At 33.4% G+C, this 23,788-nt stretch overlaps 3 protein-coding genes across 3 annotated transcripts; 1 reads left to right on the top strand and 2 right to left on the bottom strand.

Annotated features, from left to right (window-relative positions):
* The first annotated feature begins 8,464 nt into the window (after positions 1–8,464).
* LOC129900546 (plasma membrane ATPase 2) lies at positions 8,465–16,242 on the top strand. Its single transcript, XM_055975542.1, has 22 exons — positions 8,465–8,565; positions 8,688–8,762; positions 8,858–8,977; positions 9,346–9,444; positions 9,530–9,667; positions 9,805–9,939; positions 10,032–10,211; positions 10,308–10,514; positions 10,634–10,753; positions 10,840–10,959; positions 11,040–11,162; positions 11,253–11,357; positions 11,562–11,706; positions 12,297–12,461; positions 12,579–12,817; positions 13,010–13,042; positions 13,132–13,213; positions 14,436–14,596; positions 14,963–15,148; positions 15,231–15,413; positions 15,511–15,689; positions 15,888–16,242. The coding sequence occupies exons 2-22, from the start codon at positions 8,709–8,711 to the stop codon at positions 15,982–15,984; spliced, it is 2,871 nt and encodes a 956-aa protein (XP_055831517.1). The 5' UTR covers positions 8,465–8,565; positions 8,688–8,708; the 3' UTR covers positions 15,985–16,242.
* Positions 16,243–20,954: 4,712 nt separating this feature from the next.
* On the bottom strand, positions 20,955–22,017 carry LOC129899322 (NADPH-dependent aldehyde reductase-like protein, chloroplastic). The gene has a single exon (XM_055974250.1). The coding sequence runs from the start codon at positions 21,961–21,963 to the stop codon at positions 21,046–21,048; it is 918 nt and encodes a 305-aa protein (XP_055830225.1). The 5' UTR covers positions 21,964–22,017; the 3' UTR covers positions 20,955–21,045.
* A 510-nt stretch (positions 22,018–22,527) lies between these two features.
* LOC129899314 (NADPH-dependent aldehyde reductase-like protein, chloroplastic) lies at positions 22,528–23,616 on the bottom strand. Its single transcript, XM_055974239.1, has one exon. The coding sequence runs from the start codon at positions 23,505–23,507 to the stop codon at positions 22,713–22,715; it is 795 nt and encodes a 264-aa protein (XP_055830214.1). The 5' UTR covers positions 23,508–23,616; the 3' UTR covers positions 22,528–22,712.
* Positions 23,617–23,788: the final 172 nt, after the last annotated feature.

Below are 23,788 nucleotides of genomic sequence, written 5' to 3'. Positions count from 1 at the left end.
AAGTTAGGTGAACATACTAATTGATTTGTAGCTCCCTTAAAATTGAGGGCAAAATACAAGATAACTTACTAAAAAGCAGAATAAGTAATGCTATTTTAAGCTCAATGAAAGGGCAAAATGTTCAAATTCTTTTTTTATTATTAAAAAATCACAATAAAATATGGTGTTTAATTTGATAGGAAAAGTTTTTCAAACATTTTGTCTTCATAACCGTTAAATTAGGCCGATGCATATTTTGTCCTTTCCATACATATATGGCTAGCAACTTTGAAGACTAATTCTAGGATTTGTTGTCACTAATATTGTGTCACATTATTTATATTTTGCTTTTTTTAATTAAACAAAGAACCAGATCTGTTTATTAAAAGCTTGGTATAGACCTAAAATAAATAAAATATATCTCGTCACTACCGATCCAAGATACACCAAAAATATTGATGGCCTACTTTGAAATTAAAAAAGTTAAATACTTTTTTTATTGTTGTTGTTGATAATTTTAATGTTCGGATCAGCATACTTGTATCTTAACCAATTCAATGTAACATATGTAACCTCCCACTGGAATTGTGTACCAGGTAGCTTTGTGTATTAAAGTTAGATCACATAAAAAGAAATCATCTAGTGTTTAGTGTTCTCGTGTATCCTTCAAAGTGACTCGAACCCTCATCTATTGGTTGATAGTGAAGGTGTTCAATCACTTAAGCAAGCCTCATTTGTCCGTCACACTCTTAAAAAATAATAAATAAAATAATAACTTTACTTTATCAACATTAATCATTATAAATCATTTAAATATTGAAAATGAATAATACTTAATGATTATAAGGATAAATAAGTTTAAAATAGTAATTATCTTTTAATTTTTTTTAAATTAAACAAGTAAAATTAGATATATATATTTTTAATACAATGAATAAATAAAAATAAACCAAAGAATTGTCAACGAAATTGGCTTAACATTAGTAACATAAGGTACAAACATAGATAATAATAACAATAGTACATGTCTACCACTAAAAATTGTCCTGAAATGACAAGTTCTTCGGCCTTCTTAATTAGAAATTTTGAGCGTAAATCTAAATAAAATTATAATTAATAAAAAATATTTTATTTCTAAAAGTAAAATTTTATAATTAATTTTTTTTAAAATTAATTGAATGCAAATACTGAATATTAAGGGTGTGTTTGGTATGAAGTAAAACGTTTTCCAAAATATATTTTTCAATTTTCTCATGTTTAGTTGACTTAAATATTTAGGAAAATGTTTTCTAAATTAATTTATTTTTCTCAAATTCAAGGAAAATGACTTTCCTTAAAAAAGTAAGGAAAACATTTTCCAAAACCATTTTAAACCTCATACCTCAACTTTCAATCCTAACTTAAGTATCAGATATCGAGTTACAATACTAACCTCAAGTTCCGAATTGATTTGGGGTCGGATATCAAGTTAGATTTAGAGGTCGTATTTTGGATTGAGAATCGGAGTCGAATCTCGGATTGGAGTCTTGGATCGAGAGTCAAGAATTAAAAGTTGAGTGTTGATGTCGGGCCTCGATCGAGGTCGAGGTTGGCAATCGGGATCAGGGTGGGGTCTCGAATCGAGGTCTAGTAGGGAGTCAAGATCAGGGTTGAGGTCTCAGGTCGAATTTCAAATCGGGTCTCGAATCGAGAGTCGAGGTCGAGGTCGGGGTGTTGAATCTTGGGTTAGCGTCAGGGTTGGGTATTGATCTCAGATTGGAGTAAGGGTTGGCGTCGGGTCTCGGATCGAAATTAGAGGTGGTGTCGAATCTCAAATATTGGGTCGGAGTCTTGGGTCGAGGTTGGGGTCGAGTCTCTGGTCAAGTGTTGGATGTTGGGTCGAGGTTTGGTGTTGGGGTCGGTGTCGAGGTCTCGGGTCGGGTATCGAATGTTGGGTTGAGGGTGGGTGTTAGGGTCGGGGTCTCAGGTGAGGATCGATGTCGAGATTTCGGATCAGGGTTGGGGTCAAGGTCGGGGTAAAGGTATCGGGTCAAGGTCTGAGATCGGGATAGGGTGTTAGAGTCGGGGTCGAGACTCGGGTTGGGGTCGAGGTCGGATCTCGAATGGGGTGTCAGGGTTAAGGACGAAGTCTCGAGTCAAGGTCAAAATTAGATCTCGGGTCAGGGTTGGAATTGGGGTCTCAGTGGGGTCGAATTAGAGTCAGGATTGAGGTTGGATCGGGTTAGATTGGGTTCAAGGTCGGAGTCGAGTGTCGAGTATCGGGTCTTGGGTTGAGATAGTGTGTTGGATCGGGAGTTAGAGTCGGGTGTCGAGATCGGAGTCTCGGGTTGAGGTCGGGGTCGAATTATATAAAAAGTATTTTTTATTTATGAATTGTAATTCAGAAAATATTTTCTGCTGACCAACCAAACATAAAAAAATATATTAAAAACCAACTTATTTTTCAGAAAAATATTTTTTGAAAAATATTTTCAAAAAATTCCCTCGTACCAAATACACCTTAAGCGAAAAAAGGCAAAAATCTTAAAGGCGATGTATGACTGTAAAAGGAGCCAAAAAGTAAGTTATAGATAGTGTACGGATAGTAGAAAAGTAGAAAAGTAGAAAAGAGGAAAAGGAAAAGTAAAGATAAAAGAAAGATGGAAATGTGGAAAGTTGAAGAAAAGAAAACTTCCGGGTTTGTAATGCATTAGTGACATTATTTTTTTTAGTTTTGAATTTGTGTTTTGACTATGAAAAAATTATGTTGAAAGCGATATTTTTAAATAAATTTTGCAGTGTATAATTTTAATTTAATCGAAATTTTAATCCAAACTTGACTACTTAATGAAAAAAAAAAAAGAAAGAGAGGGAGAGAGAGCTGAATATGGAGGAAAAGTAAAGGCATCACTAAGCTTTTCGCATGCCCCATGTTTAATCATTTTTTAACTCCAACTTTTTAACTTCTAAACAAATATTCATACGTCGAACTCTCGCTTTATTTTTTTAAATTATTTTTTTTTAGGTTTTTTAAAAGATAGATAAAATATTATTAAGTCATTCTTATTCCTAATTTTGTTTGGAAAAAGACATAAATTTCTCCTTAAACTAGTATCAAAAAATTAGTTACACATTTAAATTATCATGACGATCAATTACACATTTTTATAATTTAGAAGTGAACTTATTTCCATCCCAAAAATTGGTGTGGCGATCCATTACACACTTTTACAATTTTGATAATTGACAATGAAACTCATGTGATTTTGATGTGGATGCTGGAATTTGTGGTTATAACTATGATGAATTTTAATGGTGGCAGTGGTGATGATGAATTTAGTCAAATTTATTATGGTTGTTACCCTTTTTTTATGGTGGCAGCGGATGTGGAAAGATTAAATTGGTAAATTTGATTGTGGGTGGTGGAGAGGTGAATTTGTTGAAAATAACAATGGTGGTGGTTTAATGGTGTTTAGGAAAGAAGAAGTAATTGGGGTGACATGAATTATTATTTTTTTGAAATCTGACATAATTATTAATGTAGCATTGACATAGCGCGAGTGTGAAACACTTCTTATCATATGAGTGGTTGTATGTGCATCAGGATGAAATTAAATTCACTTTTAAGTAATTCAGGTGTGTAATAGATCGTTATAATAATTTAAGTGTGTAAATAATTTTTTGTGACAAATTCAAAAAAAAATTATGTCTTTTCCCAATTTTGTTTTGAAAATTAATCCATAATTATAAAGAAGTGTATCTTTAATGTTAGTCTTGAATTTTTAGGATGACAATTATTTTAAGCTGAAATGTCAGGTTGTTAAAAATTAAATCTTGTGCCTCAGGAATTCATGGGAAAAAAAAATAATCTTTCAAGAGAAAGAAAATGCTAATACATGTTTTGGTCAAAAATAACTGATCTTCTAGAAGGGAATTTTCTTACACTTTTTGGATTGGGTATATCCCAACAACATGTACAATTACTTGGAGAAAAAACATTCTATACAGTGTTGGATTAAGATTGAGGAGAAAAAGAATCCTGTACGTTTTTGGACTAGGATTTAATCCCAAAAATGTAATTGTATATATAAGGACCAGATATTCTTTCTGAACAGAAAATTGTAGATTTAGAAAGGTGCATTATGGATAAGTTATACAAAATTTCAAGAGGTTAGAACTCCTTTGATATTTATCTAATTTACATATAAGTTAATTGATGAATATTTAAGCATATAAATATTATTTACTTCTTTAATAGAAACACGAGTCGTCGTTAATTTTATGTTGAAATCTATATTTGGTTAAACAACTCATAAAAAATAGAAATATATCTATCTATGTTAGAAGTATAATATTTTATCTAATTATATAAGTTGATTGATGAATATTTAAGCATATAAGTATTATTTACTTCTTTGATAGAAACACGAGTCGTCGTTAATTTTATGTTGAAATCTATATTTGGTTAAACAACTCATAAGGAATAGAAGTATATCTATCTATGTTAGAAGTATAATATTTTATCTAATTTATATATAATTTATTTGATGAATATTTAAGCATATAAATTTTATTTACTTCTTTGATAGAAATATGAGTCGTCGTTAATTTTTTTGTTGAAATTTATATTTGATTAAAAAACTCGTAGGAGAATGAAGTATATATCTATCTTTGTTACGTTTGCATTTATTGCCACGAGAAGTATTGAGTGCATTAATATTACTCCTATATTTATGTTAACCGACTTTAAAATCTTATTTACGGATGTACGTACGTTTTAATATGGATATTATTAATCAAGAATGGCTTAATTAATGTTATTTACTTTAAATAAACTTTGTTAATAGTTGGATCTTGTTAGTTATTCGTCTGCCTCAAATTATCTTTGGTATTTCTATTTTTTCTGCACATTTCTTAGAAAAAACATTAATTAGAGATGATTTTAATTATTTTATTCTTATTTATATTTTAAAATATTATTTCTCTTTAATGCTAAATATTTATTTTGTTGAAGTACTTGTAATCTTTAAGAACAATTAATACTAAGGATAAAAGAATAATTAATTTTATTTTGAACTTTTAAAATAATGAGATATTTGAAGATAATTATTTTAAGTAAGGACAACAAATAATTTGAGGCACCGGAAGTAATAAAATATTCAAAAAGTTTGTACTTCCTTCCATTCCAAAATACTTGTCATAATTTCCTTTTTGAAAATCAACCGATATAAATATTGATTAATATTTTAAGATGTATTTTTTTTTATCATATATTCATATGAGTATTATAACTTTTAGTACTTTTTGTATAATTTTAAAATATTTATATAATAATTTTAAATATATTAAATTAAATTATTAATTTTTAAGAAATAATACGTAATAACTATTTTGAAACGGGAGTAACATAAAGCCAGCTAACAACAAAAGAAAAAAGAGAGAAGCCATGAAATGACAAATTTTAATAGGGGCCAGAAAAAAATCCTTGGAAAATGACATATTAAACGGTTAAAACTAATTCAAGTTACCTACTATTCTTTTCCAAAAAATATTAACGATTTGCTGATTGTTCGGTGGACACCACAAAAAGCTGTCCATTTTTATTTTATTTTATTTTTCTTATGTGAAAAGTTCCACTAAAAACAATTATTGTATCTTTTCAATTGAAAGAAGAAAAACTTAAATGAATTGGTCAATGATTTGCTAATTATATATATACAGATATTATTTTCATATGTTAAAATTTTGTTTAGGTGATGAATTGTCGATTGCCAAATGGCTAGTTTTTGTTGGAAGTAATTTAGAAGTGATAATCACGTCCTAATTATTATTATTAGTATATTTTGATGCCTTCAACTTTATTAATTAAGGATTTATGGAATCCCATGTGACTTTGTCAAAATTATAATTATGTGTAATGGCCAAGATCATGGATTTGTATTTCAATTATTGTTCTCAAACGTGGGTACATGAACATGACTAAACAAGCAAAAAAAAAAAACAACAACAAAGATTAGCTATATACCAACTTTATATTCATGTACATTTCAAGATATCACAATTCCCAATGGTCATTTCAAGATTAGCTAATAACGACTGAGTTTACAGTTAAATATTTGTATTTTTCTTATCTTAATTTATGCAATGACAATTTTTGGAGATAAAAATTTAAAAATAATAAAAAAAGACTTTTAAAATATATAATTTAAAATAAAATTCATAATCATTTCTCCAATTAACAATAAGTTTTCGATCGAAAAATTTATGCATAGAATTAGAGCATAGTTGAAATCGAATTAATATTAGTATTTATTTACTTGAATTTGTTAGTGTAAACAAAATGATTATATTATTAAGATGACGTAATAAACTATGATTTGTTTGTTGAAAAATAATTAAGAACAATACATGACCCTTATGCAGTCTAACAAACAATAAAATTGCTAAGGAAGGTGAAAATAAATTGACTAGGTCTACTGGTTGAAGGAATGTGTCAACTTGCAGGCTTAAAGTGTTTTTATTATATGCAAATATATCAGTCCACAACAAAATAATTAAAAATAAGATAATGTTGAAGAGATCCAACAAAAAATACTATTACTATTATTAGTTTAACTACCTTTTTTGTAAAAAATATTTTCTGGATCAATATAGACTGTGACCAGCTATACGTCAAAGAAGTTATGTAGTACAACTAAGTAACGTGCATTAAAAAAGTTGACTGTCTTTTTATTAAAAAAAGAAAATACTTTATTTTTGTGGACAAGAGTATATTTATTTGTCTTTCTTCTTATTCACAAATAAAACTACAAAAGTTTAATTAATTCAAAGCTATAAAAAAAAATAAAAGGGGAGGAAAAAGACTACTAAAAAAGAAGTATGGTACTGTGTGTGTGCGCCGGGGGGGGGGGGGGCACATGAGCATGTGCAGGCACACCTCTTTATTTTTACAATTTGCTTTCAAAATATATATGAATTTTTAAATACATATGTATTATAAATTATTATTTTAAAATATTTTTTACGAAATTTCTGACTTTGTTGTTGTTGGGTTTAAGCGAAGTGTGAATCAGAAATAATAATTGAGAAATGTGGGAAATCAAATATAGAAAAAATGAAAGGTCATTTCTCTCTCATTGGTAAAAGAAATGAAATGTTTTGTCTTATATAAGGAAACACTTCTTTTAACCCTTAAAGGGTTAAGTAGAGGATGCCGTCGTCGTCGTCGCTCAGCTCGGCTTCGACAACGCCAAATGAATTTATTTATTAATCTCATTAATTAATTTTATTTTTCTGAATATTAATTCGAAATTATAGAATAATTAATTAAATTAAATTAACTAATAAATAGAATTTAAATTTTGCAAAAATATTTCGGAAAGGACCTATTCCTTTCGAAAAGACATTTCTTTTCCAAAAGATACAATGCTTGTTCTGAACATATGAGACTATTCTGAACAAATATATTCACAACCTTTGTTGGCTATAAATAGAGAGGCCTCCTCTCATCTTTCGACATCGAAATTTCTCCCTCTTCTACATATATTTTCTTACAAACAAAGTTGTGTCCTTGTGTGATTTCGTTGCTGCTTTATGAGTTCGCTGAAATTATTGAAGTTTGAGATACTGCTACTTTTTTAATGTTCTATCCGTTTTATTCTATGAGAAAATAATCCATAACCTTAAATACAGTGAGCGAATTAAATTTCTTAAGAATACATAATAAATTCTGTAGACTTAGCTACTATTTTTTTCCATTTTTATTATTTCTGATTTACTTATTTTAAATACATGAGATAACAGCCGTTTAATAGTTCCCATTACTCCAAATGGTCACTCACTAACTGAGACAATAGAATCTCTTTATCTGGAAAGAAACTCTGTTACTCTTTTTAGTGATGAAAACACAAAAAGTAAAATAAAGCAGAGTTTATTTTAGTGAAAGAAAAAATAATGCAATATAAAGTTAAAAAAGGGTTAAAGTTGGTAGGAACTTTGACAAATTGTATATTAATATTATTATTCATTCTATATCAATTTATTTATCTGATTTTAAATTTAATATAAGACTTAAAAAATATAAAAACTTTTAAGTTTTATGATTTTAAACTTAAAATAGGTGGTCAAAATATTCTTTAATTTTATGATCTTAAGTATGTTATTTAAAAAGTTAGAATTAAAATGTTACTAAAAAATAGATATTGTTTTTTTTAAATGAACTAGAAAATAAAATAATTTTTTAAGAGTCATTTTGAATTTAATTAATTTTTAAAATTAGATTAGATTATTTGATATTTTAAAATACAAAAAATATTATAAGTTGGTAAATTCGTATTATTTTACTTTCAAACTTCAAAAAGAAAATTATAATAGTATTAGTCAAAAATTGTATTATTTAACTCTGGGCAAAAAAGGTGATAATATCAGTCAAAGTTGGTATAATTTGATTTAAAAAATAAATAAATTATGATAAGTATTTTGCAAGGGAGAGTAACAGGTAAGCAGTGTTTGGAGCCTGTTAGTATATTGGTCTCCACACTATTTTAGGATTTGGTGGGCGACTCACCAATCCTATTTCTGGACCCAAAAAAATCCTATCTTTCTTTCGTGGGTAGTTCTTGCTTCTCTTCCTACTCATAACTCAACTCAGTAATCTTGTTTTCCTTTGATGGGTGTTTTTTTAGTATCTTATTGATACAATAATAAATTTTTCTTGAATCTTGAAATAGGAAGAGAGGAAATTAAGCAAGATGGGGGAGAAACCTGAGGTGTTAGATGCTGTCTTAAAGGAAACTGTGGATTTGGTAATGGATCTGACTAAAAAGATCAGATTTTTTTGCTAAACCTTTTGTTAGTTTTAATGGGTTTGTTTCCTTTTTTGTTGCTGTTGTAATTGCAGGAGAATATACCCATTGAAGAAGTTTTTGAAAATTTGAGATGTACCAAAGAGGGTCTTACTGGTACGGCTGCCCAAGAAAGGTTGGCAATTTTTGGGTACAACAAACTTGAGGAGAAGAAGGTGTGGTGATGATTACTCTTTTTTTTTTAATTCTTTTTGCAGAGTTGTTCCTTTTCTTGTTTTTTGATTCCCCTGCTGGTCCACTTTGAACTGCATCTCCTGTATATTCTCTTCCTTTTTTTGATTTGATACTTTCATGGGTTAGTTTTCTTTTTGTTACTGAATTTTTTTCTCTTTTCTCTTTTTGTTTTCTTTTAGTATCTTGTCTGTCTTGTTTGGACTTTGAATTGACTCTTTCTAGCTGAAAATTACTTGACTTAAGTTGAACTAGCTGAATTAATGGAAAATTTGATGTTTAAGTTTTTGACTTAAAAATTAAAGTGAACTGTTATGATTGTTGAAGATTTACCGTTTGTGCTGTGTTATAGGAGAGCAAATTCTTGAAATTTTTGGGGTTTATGTGGAATCCTCTCTCATGGGTTATGGAAGCTGCTGCTATTATGGCAATTGCTCTGGCAAATGGAGGAGTAAGCACTGACATTCGGATTTACCTTTATATTCGATAATATGCTGGTTCTTCTGACTTAATTGAATATATGTTGAATTTTATAGGGAAAGCCTCCGGATTGGCAAGATTTTGTGGGTATCATTACCTTACTTGTGATTAACTCAACTATTAGTTTTATTGAGGAGAACAATGCTGGCAATGCAGCAGCTGCTCTCATGGCTCGGCTCGCTCCTAAAGCCAAGGTTCTAGAGTCACCAACCATAATCTGATATTCATTTTCTATTAGACGGCATGTGAAAGTTGTTAACTTTCATAACTATGATGGGAAGTATGAGGTTGAGAAGCTAATTGAAAGCTGTGCTCTTGTTGATATATGCAGGTTCTTCGAGATGGAAAATGGAATGAAGAAGATGCTGCTGTTCTAGTTCCTGGGGACATAATCAGTATTAAACTGGGAGATATTGTTCCTGCAGATGCTCGTCTTCTTGAAGGTGATCCGCTGAAAATTGACCAGGTGATTAAGTTTTTACGATTCAATAAGTGGCTGCTCTCTGCATTCAATATTTTGTCTTTAACTGTGGTACTAAAATTATCTATTACTTGCAGTCTGCTTTGACTGGTGAATCTCTTCCTGTAACAAAAGGTCCTGGAGATGGTGTCTACTCTGGTTCAACCTGTAAACAGGGAGAGATAGAAGCTGTAGTCATCGCCACTGGGGTTCATACCTTTTTTGGGAAGGCTGCGCACCTTGTGGACAGTACAAACCAAGTGGGACACTTCCAAAAGGCGAGTTGAACTTGTATTGTCTTATTTGTTTTGAATATTAGTTGATAATCTCATTCTTCTGAATCTGACATTCAATGTTGTTGATGTCTCTATCAGGTTTTGACTGCTATTGGAAACTTCTGCATCTGTTCTATTGCAGTGGGGATGATAATAGAGATTATTGTGATGTACCCTATCCAACACCGCAAATATCGTCCTGGGATTGACAATCTTCTTGTCCTTCTCATTGGTGGAATTCCAATTGCCATGCCAACGGTCCTTTCAGTCACAATGGCAATTGGTTCTCATCGCCTCGCTCAACAGGTTTGTTAGTTAGCATCGTTATCTTAGGATATAGTGTTTCAGCATGTCTTCAATCGTGAGTTATCGTTGTTCAGGAGTTCTGATATGTGATTGCATATTTCATCATTTTAACTATACAGGGTGCTATTACAAAAAGAATGACAGCTATTGAGGAAATGGCTGGTATGGACGTGCTTTGTAGTGACAAGACAGGGACCCTTACACTAAACAAACTTACTGTCGACAAAAACCTTGTTGAGGTGAGAATAAGGGTTTAGTCTTATTCCTTATTCCTTATTCCACACAGACTCTGATTTTCTTCTGTTTGTTCCTGCTAAATTTTCAGGTTTTTGCCAAAGGTGTCGATGCAGATACTGTTGTTCTGATGGCAGCTCGAGCGTCTCGAACAGAGAACCAGGATGCCATTGATACTGCTATTGTTGGGATGCTGTCTGATCCAAAGGAGGTAACTTTAGAACTTCATGACTCTGTGATTAGTGCATCCATTTTTGCTAGAGAACTGTTCTAATGCTGCCATTAATTCAGGCACGCGCTGGCATTCGTGAAATACACTTTCTTCCTTTCAATCCAACTGACAAGCGAACAGCACTTACTTATCTTGACGGTGAAGGAAAAATGCACAGGGTCAGCAAAGGGGCACCAGAGCAGGTATGACTGTTATCATCTAAGTAGTCCTTCTTTGCTTGCTTTTACTTACCATGATTACATTTTCTAACCAATCACTGCAATGTGGATTAGATCATAAATCTTGCACACAACAAGTCAGACATAGAACGTAGAGCTCATGCGGTGATTGATAAGTTTGCTGAGAGGGGCTTGCGCTCACTTGGTGTGGCATACCAGGTATTTTCCTTTCCTTTTATCATCTGTGGAACTCATCATGTTGTATATAAATTGAATGAATCAATTATCTTGCAGATTAAGCATATAACCTAATACTTTTATAGTGGAGAGGAGGGATTAGTTAGCTGTCTCCAAGTCCAATCATTATGTCAAAAAATAGAGGCTTAATTTGCTTAATCATGCACACCCTAAATTTCCATGCAGGAAGTTCCAGAGGGAAGGAAGGAGAGTTCCGGAGGACCATGGCAATTCATTGGTCTCTTGCCTTTGTTTGATCCACCAAGACATGACAGTGCTGAGACTATAAGGAGGGCTTTGAATCTTGGAGTGAATGTTAAAATGATCACAGGTACTTCCAGATTTTTTATTCTTATGTATTGTTTGCAAATGGACTGCATGCTAAACTTGATAGTAATGGCTACCTAACCCTTTAATAAAAGGAAGAGAAAGGAAAAATGTATCCAGTGAATAGAGGTTTTCAAAATTATCACCAACTTAAGATGGTAATGCACTCTGCTACTAATTCTCGGTATTCTGAGCTTGTTGCATCAAAGACTACTTTTGATTCGTTCCAAATTCTTAATTGGGCTGTGCCTTTTTGTTTTTGATTTTTGATGAGGACAATATGATAGTTGGACTGGTTTATGGTTCAGTTTAGAGGCACCACCTGGTCTTATTGGCGTGAGAGTGATGTCTATGCATGTCCCTTGACATTTCATTTATTGTGTTGATAAGGATTTCAGGCTTTCACTATTGAATTTTAAAGACTATACTTCTGTCAGTCAACTTGTGTATTACCAAGATATGGCTTTTTTCTGTAAAAAGCTCAGACGTAATTCGGACGGGTGTCGTCTTACTGGTTGTGCCTTTTTTGCTACATCGAAGTTTTGACATGTTTATGTGTTTACTTAAATTTCTTGATGTCTGTTCTCTTGACAGGGGATCAACTGGCTATAGGTAAAGAAACAGGGCGCCGCCTGGGAATGGGAACCAACATGTATCCTTCATCTGCTCTGTTGGGGCAGACTAAGGATGAATCAATTGCTTCTTTACCAATTGATGAACTGATAGAAAAGGCTGATGGTTTTGCTGGAGTATTCCCTGGTATATGTCTTTCCGAGAATTTCTGTACTTCTCTAATTTCGGGTATTCAATAGGGTACATTACTTGTTTATCAGAATGTATGTCTTTACTGATACCTTGTCTTGCTCATTGCTTTAGAGCACAAATATGAGATAGTAAAGCGCTTGCAAGCTAGGAAGCATATTTGTGGAATGACTGGTGATGGAGTCAATGACGCTCCTGCTTTAAAGAAGGCTGATATTGGGATAGCTGTTGATGATGCCACTGATGCTGCTCGTAGTGCTTCTGACATTGTTCTTACCGAACCTGGTCTCAGTGTCATCATTAGTGCTGTTCTGACTAGTCGAGCAATCTTTCAAAGGATGAAAAACTACACGGTATATATTTGTCTTGTTGGTTCTACTAGAGACGTAATATTTGGATCCTTATACATCCTAATTTTTTGCTATATCTTAGCGTCTGTTATTTTGAAGGTAGTGCCTGATTGTAGTCCTGAATGAGCTTAAATGCACTTACAATCCATCTCTGATTTTGATAACTTATCTGTCTTTTTTTTTTTGCATCGACAGATATATGCTGTTTCCATCACAATCCGTATTGTGGTATGTTTTTTGGCTGCTTCTTCTTTTCTCTGTAATCTTTATGATTCTTATATGATATTTTGACATTCTTCTTCTATTTTATGTCACAGCTTGGTTTTATGCTTCTGGCCCTTATCTGGAAGTTTGACTTTCCACCTTTCATGGTGCTTATCATTGCAATCCTCAATGATGGTTGGTCCTATTTCACTTATAGTAACATAGACAATGTTGAGTTTAAACATTCCGTCATTTTAAAAGACCCCTAATTTGTCTTTAAGATAAAATTTGAGAGTATTGAAATGAAACTTGCTTGTATTATTGTAGAAAAAATAAAAGTAAATAGGGCTAGAAGTTCTCTATATTTTCTAATGGCTTATAAATCTCTGACATGAATAAAAGATCATAGAGAGAATCGGACCTAAAGGAAACGTACTTACATGTGAAACATTTTTCCAATGAATTAATACCCCATCCGGTTCAAAATACCTCTCTTGCCTTTCAAATTTGGTCCAAATAAGTGTCATTTAAGAAAGCAAGAGATTAATTATTTTCAAATTTACTCTTGCTGTAATAAATGATCTCTACTTCTTTCTAAATGTCTTTGGATGCTTATTTACATTTACTAGGAAAGATAAGGGGGAATTTAGTCAATAACTCTTATAATTAATGCTATTAATTACTCCCTCTGTTCACTTTTACTTGTCACTTTTAATGTTGGAAGAAAAACAATTTTTTTTTCTTATTTTACCTTCAACATTAATTACTTATTTCCCAAAATCATTTCCCAAGACCTAAGACTATACAACAATTAATATAGGTATTGTGGTAAAATAATCATATTAATCATTGTTTCTTAGGGGGCATGCAGAGTCCAAAGCGGACAAGTAAAGTGAACAGAGGGAGTCGTTTTCTTAATGGGTGTACCAAAATTTGAAAAGATACTTACTTCGGGTTGATTGATAAAAATAGTGACTGGCAAAATTGGAGGATGTTGTATGTTTGTCATTATCGTTATATCAAAAGATAAGGTAGATTGATAAAAAATGTTATCAGGAGCTGTTATCGTGTCTTTCAAGTTCCATGTGTAGCCTCTAAGGTTTAATAACTTTTTCCTGTGACAAGGTGATAGTAATTTATTATTGTTGGGAACAATGCCTGCATTCATGTGGTATACTTAAGTAGAGAACCTACAAAAGAAAAAGAAGACGTCCAATCTTCAATTCAAATTGGATCCCCATGGATGCACCAAAGAGAAATAGGGATAAGAGGCTACTCCTCAAATGTACAAAATAATATTTTATTTCATCAAAAGCTCTCCTATAAAGTAGTATGTTTTGCCACTGCTGTGTTTGGTTAGTTCTCTTGTCGTTACAGTGTCTTTTCTACGTCTCACTTCTAATGTTTATAATCTCAGGTACCATTATGACAATATCAAAGGATAGGGTCAAACCATCTCCTCTGCCTGATAGTTGGAAGCTGGCTGAGATTTTCACTACTGGGGTTGTTCTTGGTGGCTACTTGGCAATGATGACAGTCATTTTCTTTTGGGCAGCATATGAGACAGATTTCTTCCCGGTGAGCATATGAGTTTCCTGTATAATATCAAAAAAAGATGTTCAGATTTGACATGACAACGAACAGTCACAATATTCACAAAAAGATGCAGGGAGTTTGAGATGTAGCTGTTATGTATTATATAATAGAACTAATGAAACAATGTTTGGCTTCACGGACTGGTCATCTTTTATCTATGAACAATGATGGAGGACTTTCATCTTACCTGTGCAGCAGCACTTTGATAATAGTATTGTTATGATGACTATCTGTATATTAAACTAAATGATCTGTTGACATTGCTGTTTGGAATGTTTAGATGTTGAACTGGTATTAAGTATGAACTGTTAATAGTTTGTAATCTCACTCAGTTTGGTGATTTTCCAGCGTGTTTTTGGGGTATCAACACTTCAGAAGACAGCAACTGATGACTTCAGGAAACTTGCATCAGCAATTTACCTTCAAGTGAGCACTATCAGTCAGGCCCTGATATTTGTCACAAGATCTCGAAGTTGGTCGTTTGTTGAGCGTCCTGGTTTGTTGCTTGTGGTTGCTTTTCTGATTGCTCAACTGGTAAGCCATCTGCTCATTGATTCTGACAAACTTTCTCCAGCTTCATCAATCTTATAATGTTTGGTTGCTAATTTGTAAACAGGTTGCCACTTTGATTGCTGTTTATGCAAGTTGGAGCTTTGCTGCAATCGAAGGAATTGGCTGGGGTTGGGCAGGAGTGATCTGGCTCTACAATTTAGTATTCTACTTTCCGCTTGATATCATCAAGTTTTTAATCAGATATGCTCTCAGTGGAAGGGCCTGGGATCTTGTTCTTGAGCAAAGGGTATGAGTTATGCAGTAGAGATATGCATATATGGTATATATTCATTCTCATGCTATTTTCATCCAACTTTATGTGATGGTTTTTCTTTGTATTGCAGATTGCTTTCACCAGGAAGAAGGATTTTGGAAAAGAACAACGTGAGCTTCAATGGGCCCATGCACAGAGGACCCTTCATGGGTTGCAAGTTCCTGACACCAAATTGTTTAGTGAGGCTACCAATTTCAATGAGCTTAATCAGCTGGCTGAGGAAGCAAAGAGGAGAGCTGAAATTGCTAGGTAAAGACTCTCATTTTGAGTTGATTTTTTGACAACAGAAGCATAGTGGATTCTGCTTATGTTTCTAGTTGAATGTGAAGTTGAACTTGCATTTGTGGGCATTTTACTCTGCTTGCTTTGCTTTATCTTTACTCTTAGTTCTCTTCTGCTAAACACATATTGACTTCTGGAACCTGAACGCTACATTTTTCATTGCAGGCAACGTGAGCTACACACACTTAAAGGTCACGTGGAATCAGTGGTGAAGTTGAAGGGTCTTGACATAGAAACAATTCAGCAATCATACACTGTTTGATGGAAAAGCATGCTTGACTAGTGTTACTTAACCGGTGAGTGGGTGATAGAATGAAGACATAATGAGTGTGTGAGTTACCTCTGGAGCGACAAGTTCATAGTAGTAACGTCTTCAGCGTTTAAAAGTGCCTTATATATTCTATACATTTTTTTCTTCGAATTCTTGGTTTTTCTTTTCCTGCTTTCATGTCCCGACTACATTATATATGTTACAATTGACCAAGAATCAATATTAAGCTATTACAGCATTCATTATCTATATTCTCAAGAGTTTTTTATTTCATAATTTAGCAGCATCTGATTTTTTTACTGCCTCTATCATTTCATTGATTAAAGAAGTTGGGTGTATAATGGTGACTTGGCAATATTTTTGTTTTTGTACTGAAGGATGTGTTTTTTCAGTAACCCTTTGAGACATTTAAATGTAGACATCACTTAGAAAAATCTTTATGAATCTAAGATAGAGAAAGGAGGTTGTGTAGTCTTAATATCGCAAGTATTTTCTATAATTTTCTTGTTATGATTAGTAGCAAGAGCACAAGAGGTTAGAAGGGTGATATTGAATTATTGGTAGTGGTTTCACTCTCTTCCTTCTATTCAATTTTTTGGTTCCCACTCGGTGGCGTGACCGTTTTAAGGCTTTGACTAAACTAGATTTCTATTTAATTTTTTAGTTTTCCACTTGGGGTCATTATTCATTTCAAGGCTCAACTAAACTAGTTTGGTACCGGGAAATCCTACCTTGAGGAGTAAAGCACTAACAGGACTCGTAACTTTGATGCTGGCAAGTAGAATTACCTAAACTGATCAGTGTAAGGAAGCATAGAACTCAAGGAATTGGAAGGCACATTGTTGAATAGGGAGTAACATGGTTGCTCTGGCAGCTGCAAGTGCCTTCTCTTGAATGCAGCCACTAATACCTGTGCCACACTTGATACAGAGCTACCTTTTGGCACAAGCCTGACATATATTCTAGTGCCCACAAAAAAAAGTGCACAAGAAAGGAACATCATAATTGTTGGGATGGCTAATCCCAATGACCAACTGACACTTGTTTGAACATACACAATGACAGTCAATGAGACCATCACAGCAAATATGTAAGTGAAATAGTACCAATTGAAGAAACTGCTGATTCCTCTTCTTCCTGATTCAGTTTTGGGATCAAATTGATCAGCACCAAATGCTAAGTTACATGGCCTTATGCCAGAAGCACCAATTACTAGCAAACAAAAGCCTACCAGTAAAAATGTCATTTGTCCTGGCGTTGGACCAACACATATTGGTGCAGTTTCTTGGTTTACACATTCTGGAGGATGCAACTTTGAGACTGCTGCTGTTAATGTCAGAACTAGCATTCCCTGTAGATATCAAATTGGAAAACAAAGATGAGATCTGGTAATTACAAGGACTTATAAATAATGGTTAGGTTAGTGTGTGTTTGGTACAACGGAAGTCATTTTCTAGACAAATTTTGTCCATGAAGAAGTCATTTTCTAGCGTTTGGTTACCAAAAAAGATTTTCAAGGAAAATGTTTTCTACCTAAAGAGGCAAAATGAGTTAACACTCAAAGGTGTTGCCTAGTGGTCATTAAATTTGAGAACCATGAGATATCACGTGCATTTTAAATTAATCGAGGTGCGAGCAAGCTAAGCCTAATGCCATGGTTATTAAAAAACAAAAAAAGAGTGAAAATGACTTCCAGTCACTTATGGCGGAAATCATTTTTCTTATAGCTATCTTTAACTTTTCACTTGATATTTCTTGATTCACTAACACTTAAACATTGCTCCTATTAATCTTTAGCACTAAAAAATTTCATCACAACACTCCTTGATTTGTTAGAGGGGTTATTACTAGTATTTAACTCTATAAATCTTTTCTAAAAAAATTATTCCATGACCAATATTTTTCATAGAAAATGACTTCTGTCCTACCAATAACTCTTAATCTAAAATCTTTTTTCAATATGAGTATTTCTTATACCAAGAAGGAAGACACTGAAGCAAATCCAAGGATGTTACAACGGCCAAAGTAAGTATCAGAAAGAAAAGCCCCAAGCAAGGTGCCAAAGTTGCAAGTGCCATTGAAGATGTTGACAATATTAGTAGCTGTTATGGTCTTCAAATGAAATATACTTGTCAAATAAACCAAGAGATTTGATGAGCTTCCAATTGTTCCTAGCTTCTCAAATGTCTCATTCCCTGCAGCTTTTAGAATACAACAAGTTGGAGTCGGGTATATGAATCCCAGTTTCATTTAACTCATTTCACATCATTGTCATACAAAACAGGTTTAACATACATTGAAAAGTATACAATCATTCAATAATCAGCAGTTTTTTTGTTTAGACACAAAAATTAAAATATATACCTATGACAAAGGGCATTGCTCTGATTCCTCTGTATTTGATTTCATCTTTAGTTGATTCTTTGTTAGTTTCCTCCATGGTTGCTAGTAATGTTGTGGTTCTTTTGTTATTACTAAGGAATAAGGCAAGGATGAGATGGTTCAATAAGAGGGAAATGTACATTTATTAATTGAAAATGTTATTCTTTTCTCATCAGGTTCACCAATAAAAGAATAATTTGACTTTTTCTTTCTATGCACTATATGTGGATGGATTTTATGAAAAATTTTCTTTTGGGTGTGGGGAGTTGGGGCATGTGGAGAATTGATTACTTTTAGAATTTTTTGGGGAATTTACTCCCACGCCACAAACAGTCAAATTTGAATTGGATTATGTCGCTCTTCTTTCTTTTATCGCGAGTAGGAAGCACATCAATCGCGTGCATTATGTGATTCTACTTTGTTAGTTGTACTTGACTGGGTGGACAGTTGATCGAAAGATAACTTCGATTCGTTCGACCAGCATGAAGGCGGCATGTTTATCTTGTGTGACAACACTATAGAGCGAGTTGCTCTTCTAGGTGGACAATTGTGTGACAACATAACAAAGAAGCGCCGCTTTCGTGTAACATTGAAATCATTGTGTCTAAAATTCAAGAAAATCTCTACTTATTCCGATAAAACTTAACTTATATGCACCGCCAATATAAAAACTTGCATGCTAATATTAACGTTTTTTTAACTTATTACACCAAGTTATTCTCTTTATTTTCTGAGTTACCAAATTAGGCTTATTATAATCAAATTACTATATTGTACATAAGTAATTCTCATTCCTGCAAATTACAATGTGTAGCTCTTTTCTTCTTTTTTTTTTTTTTGGGGTGGGGGTGGGTGGGGGGGGGGGGGGTTGTGAGACATGTTTTGCTTCCTAAAGTTTAATAGTAGGAGTAACAAGCACGGGAATTTTTGTTTTGATCAGTGTTAAAGTAATCAATAGTATTAAGAAAAAAAATTCAGGAGAAAACTTTTTAATAAATAATTACTGATTTTAGCGATATTTTTTATTTTTTATTATTTATTGTAATACATAGCAATATTATGATATATTTGTCATGTATTAAAAGTGAATTATGTATGCAATATAAAGATATTATGAGTGTTTTAAAATATATTATACTTGTTTGATAAGAATTGACACAATGTATTATAAGTGTATTAAAGCGTGATAAATATATTATTCATGAATAAAACTTGTATTATATGAGTTTTATAAATTATTTACGCTAATATGTATTAAAATTCTATTAAAACTATATTATAAGTGTCCAATAAAAAAATTATTACTATAAATATTAAATATTTTCTCAATATTGTATATTTATATAAGCTTTCATTCATATCCATGAAAAGACAAGTCGATGCTGCCGTGGAAAATGAGTTGTTTGCTCGCAACCATGTATTCTATGGAAAGGGAACATATAGAGATACAACCAAATTATCATAATTGTACAATTAATTCACTGTTAGTGTTTTGATTTTTTTAATTTTTTTTGTCTTTGGTAAATTTAATCTCTTTTAAAAAAAATTATCATTGTATGATAGCGTGACTTTAATTTATATTAATAAATAAAATGACAAATTGAGAGGAGTATAAGCTCGATCCACTGTTCCAAATCTCAACCAATAATTGCTTAGCAAAATTATGATTAAGATAAAAACTATACTAATTATGTACAAATATACAAATTCAAAAGGGAAGAAAATAGCTCAACATCTTAACTGGATTGATTCTATACAAAATAGTTTTTTTCTCTGTTATAACTTGGGGATTCCATTTGTATGAAATCAAGTTTGTAAGGTCCGATGACTAACAATGGGAGATGAGAATGTGCAAAAACAACCGGCTCCCCATTTATAATACTCCATAAGGTATCTCCTATTTGATTAGCTTCCCAATAACATTTTCCAGCTCATTATTAGTACTTGAAATATTTTAAATATGGGATATTGTAATTACCTTTGATCATTTCAATCACATTTCAAAGATTAGGTTGCAACTTACGAGTAATATTTGTTTTTATGAAAAAGGATCATAATTATCCACGAATTATTTAAAATAGCTCAAATATACTCTTTAACTATTTTTGAGATCAAATATACCCTCGCCGTTATCAAAAGAGACCATAAATATCCTTTCCCGTTAAAGCTGACATGACAGTGCCATATGAAACAAAATATCCACGTGGACGACTACATCAGCTTCTCTCTCTCTTCCTTTTTAGTTCAGGGATATTTTTGATCATTTTTTTATAATTTTATTTTTTAAAAAAAAATTTCTACACCGCCACATATCCCTCCTTCCACAGCCTCATCCATTTTTTTAATTATTAATTATTATTTTTTAAAATTTTTTACAACAACACATAACTCCCAAGACTCGTCCCTCAATTTTTTTTTGAATTTTCTACACTAGCACATATTCAGCCTCCCACGCCCTCACCTTAAGAAAATTTATTTAAAAAAGTACACTCAAACTTTTAATTTTTATAAAAAAAATTTATAAAAAATAAATTAAATATGAAGTAAATTAAATTTTCAAGCATATTTGAAGGGAAATGCCGAATAACTTTCCTTCAAATTTCAACTATAATATAAGTTTGAATATAGTCATATATTCAAAACAGGAAATACACAAGTCGAGCAAAAGAATCAAATGTAGCCACCATTGACACGAATAATCTGTCCATTCACCCATTCAGAAGCATCGCCGGCCAAAAACCCAACCACCGGAGCAACATCCTCCGGCTGTCCAAGCCTTCCATGTGGACACTCATTTATCGCCTTATTTATCATCTCCTCAGTTTTCCCCGCGTAAAACAATTCCGTCGCTATGGGTCCCGGCGCCACACAATTCGCCGTTATTCCTGTCCCTTTGAGTTCCTTCGCCAGTATCTTCACCATTGCTTCCACGGCCGCCTTTGAAGCGGTGTACGCTCCGAATCCAGGTCTAAACGCCGCTGCTAACGACGTCGATAAGCATATAATCCTCCCTCCTCTGCCGTGTTTGATTCTCTTAGCGCCTTCCTTGCAGCACAGGAAAGCTCCACGCGCGTTCACATCGAAAATCCTGTCGAAATCCTCGAGGGTTGTGTTTAGGATCGACGGGTATTTTCCGTCGAGTACGGCGGCGTTGTTGACGAGGATGTTGACCGGTGACTGAAAAGCTGATTCGGCAGCGTCAAAGAGGGATTTGACTTGATCTGGGTCGGAGACGTTGGCTTTGACGGCGATGGCGCGTGGGGAATCGGAGGTGGAATTGATCTGGGATACGACGTCGTTGGCTAGAGTTTCGTTGGAGGAGTAGTTGATGACGAGTTTAGCTCCAAGAGAGGCCAAGTGAAGGGCAATTGCTTTGCCGATTCCACGAGAAGAGCCGGTAATAATGGCTACACGATTTTCGAGGTTTTGGCCTTGGGTTGATTGGGCTACGTTTACTTCCGCCATTATCACTGAAGAAAAACACTGAAGTTGCTGGAGGAAATGGGATTTTGTAGATAAGATGCGGAAAATTGCTGGTGTGGTGCTAATTGTGTGATGATATTCTACCACACATATTCTGAGTATCATTATTAAATATAAGGGAAAAGGGTTATGTGGCTAAACTTTCTGAAAATATTTAGATATATTTTTCGGTTAAAGTTTGGCCCGTTCATATCTTTATCTTTATCGTTCAATTTTTCATATATATTTTTATATTCTTGTAAATATTAGTTGCTTTGTTGAAAATAATTTTAAAAAAATTAAAAAATAACAATTAAAATTGTCACATTCTCTTTTAATTGTGACATGACATTTATATTAAATATTGAATTCATCCCTTTTAATATTCAAGAATATGGCTAAGATAAAAACTATACTAATTTCGTACTAATATTTCATTTGTATGAAATCAAGTTTGTAAGGTTCGATGACTAACAATGGAGATGAAAATGTGCAAAAGCAACTCACTCTTTGTTTGAAATTCTCCATACACCATAAGGTATCTCTCATTTGATTAGCTTCCCTATAACATCGTCGAATCCATTAGTACTTGAAATATTTTAAATACAAGTAGTGATGTTCTTCATTTATTAAGGGATATTGTAATTACCTTTTGATCATCTCAATCACATTTCAAAATTACATTACAACTTACGAGTAATATTTGTTTTATCATTTGATCTTTATTATTTTTTGCTTAATCTTATTTCAAGTTAGAATTTTGATTTTCACAATATTTCAAGGGAAATAACAAATAACTTTCCTTCGAATTTCAACTATAATATAACTTGGAATATGACACCCAAAACAGGAAATACAGAAGTCAAGCAAAAGAATCAAACGTAGCCACCATTGACACGAATAATCTGTCCATTAACCCATTCAGAAGCATCGCCGGCCAAAAATCCAACCACCGGAACAACATCCTCCGGCTGTCCAAGCCTTCCATGTGGACACTCATTTATCGCCTTATTTATCATCTCCTCAGTTTTCCCTTCGTAAAACATATCCGTCGCTATGGGTCCCGGCGCCACACAATTCGCCGTTATTCCTGTCCCTTTCAGTTCCTTCGCCAGTATTTTCACCATTGCTTCCACGGCCGCCTTTGACGACGCGTACGCCCCGAAACCAGGCCTCAACGCCGCCGCCATCGACGACGATAAGCATACAATCCTCCCTCCTCCGCCGCGCTTGATTCTGTTAGCGCCTTCCTTGCAGCATATGAAAGCTCCACGAACATTCACATCGAAAGTCCTGTCGAAATCCTCTAGGGTTGTGTTTAAGATCGACGGGTATTTCCCGTCGAGTACGCCGGCGCAGTTGACGAGGATGTTGACCGGCGATTGAAAAGCCGATTCTGCAGCTTCGAAGAGGGATTTGACTTGATCTGGGTCGGAGACGTTGGCTTTGACGGCGATGGCGCGTGGAGAATCGGAGGTGGAATTGATCTGAGATACGACGTCGTCTGCTTGAGTGGAGTTGGAGGAATAGTTGATGACGAGTTTAGCTCCAAGAGAGGCCAAGTGAAAGGCAATTGCTTTGCCGATTCCACGAGAAGAGCCGGTAACAATGGCTACACGATTCCCGAGGTTTTGGCCTTGGGTTAATTGGGCTACGTTTGCTTCAGCCATGATCACTGAAGAAAAGCACTGAAATTGCTAGAGGAAATGGAATTTGGTGGATGAGAGACCGAAAATTGCTGGTGCGGTGCTAATTGTGTGATAATATTCTAAGTATCTACATATATGTGTATTATTATTAAATATAAAGAGAGTCAAAGTTGAAATTAAGTCAAATAAATCACTTGAACACTATTGGATAAAATATAAAAATAGGAAAAACTTATTACTCCCTCCATTTCAAAAAAAAATGGCATTATTTGATTTGATATAAATATTAAGAAAATAAAAAA

Source organism: Solanum dulcamara, chromosome 8 (assembly GCF_947179165.1).
Source record: "Solanum dulcamara chromosome 8, daSolDulc1.2, whole genome shotgun sequence".
In the NCBI taxonomy this organism is placed as follows: domain Eukaryota; kingdom Viridiplantae; phylum Streptophyta; class Magnoliopsida; order Solanales; family Solanaceae; genus Solanum; species Solanum dulcamara.
Note: the sequence above shows the minus strand (reverse complement) of the source record. Positions and strands in the feature narration are given on the sequence as shown.

Coding starts and splice junctions, on each gene's coding strand:
- LOC129900546 (XM_055975542.1), top strand. CDS start 8,709: ATGGGGGAGAAACCTGAGGTGTTAGATGCTGTCTTAAAGGAAACTGTG. Junction 10,960..11,039: donor TGCTGTCTGATCCAAAGGAG/GTAACTTTAGAA, acceptor CCATTAATTCAG/GCACGCGCTGGCATTCGTGA. Junction 12,462..12,578: donor TTTTGCTGGAGTATTCCCTG/GTATATGTCTTT, acceptor TCATTGCTTTAG/AGCACAAATATGAGATAGTA.
- LOC129899322 (XM_055974250.1), bottom strand. CDS start 21,963: ATGATACTCAGAATATGTGTGGTAGAATATCATCACACAATTAGCACC.
- LOC129899314 (XM_055974239.1), bottom strand. CDS start 23,507: ATGGCTGAAGCAAACGTAGCCCAATTAACCCAAGGCCAAAACCTCGGG.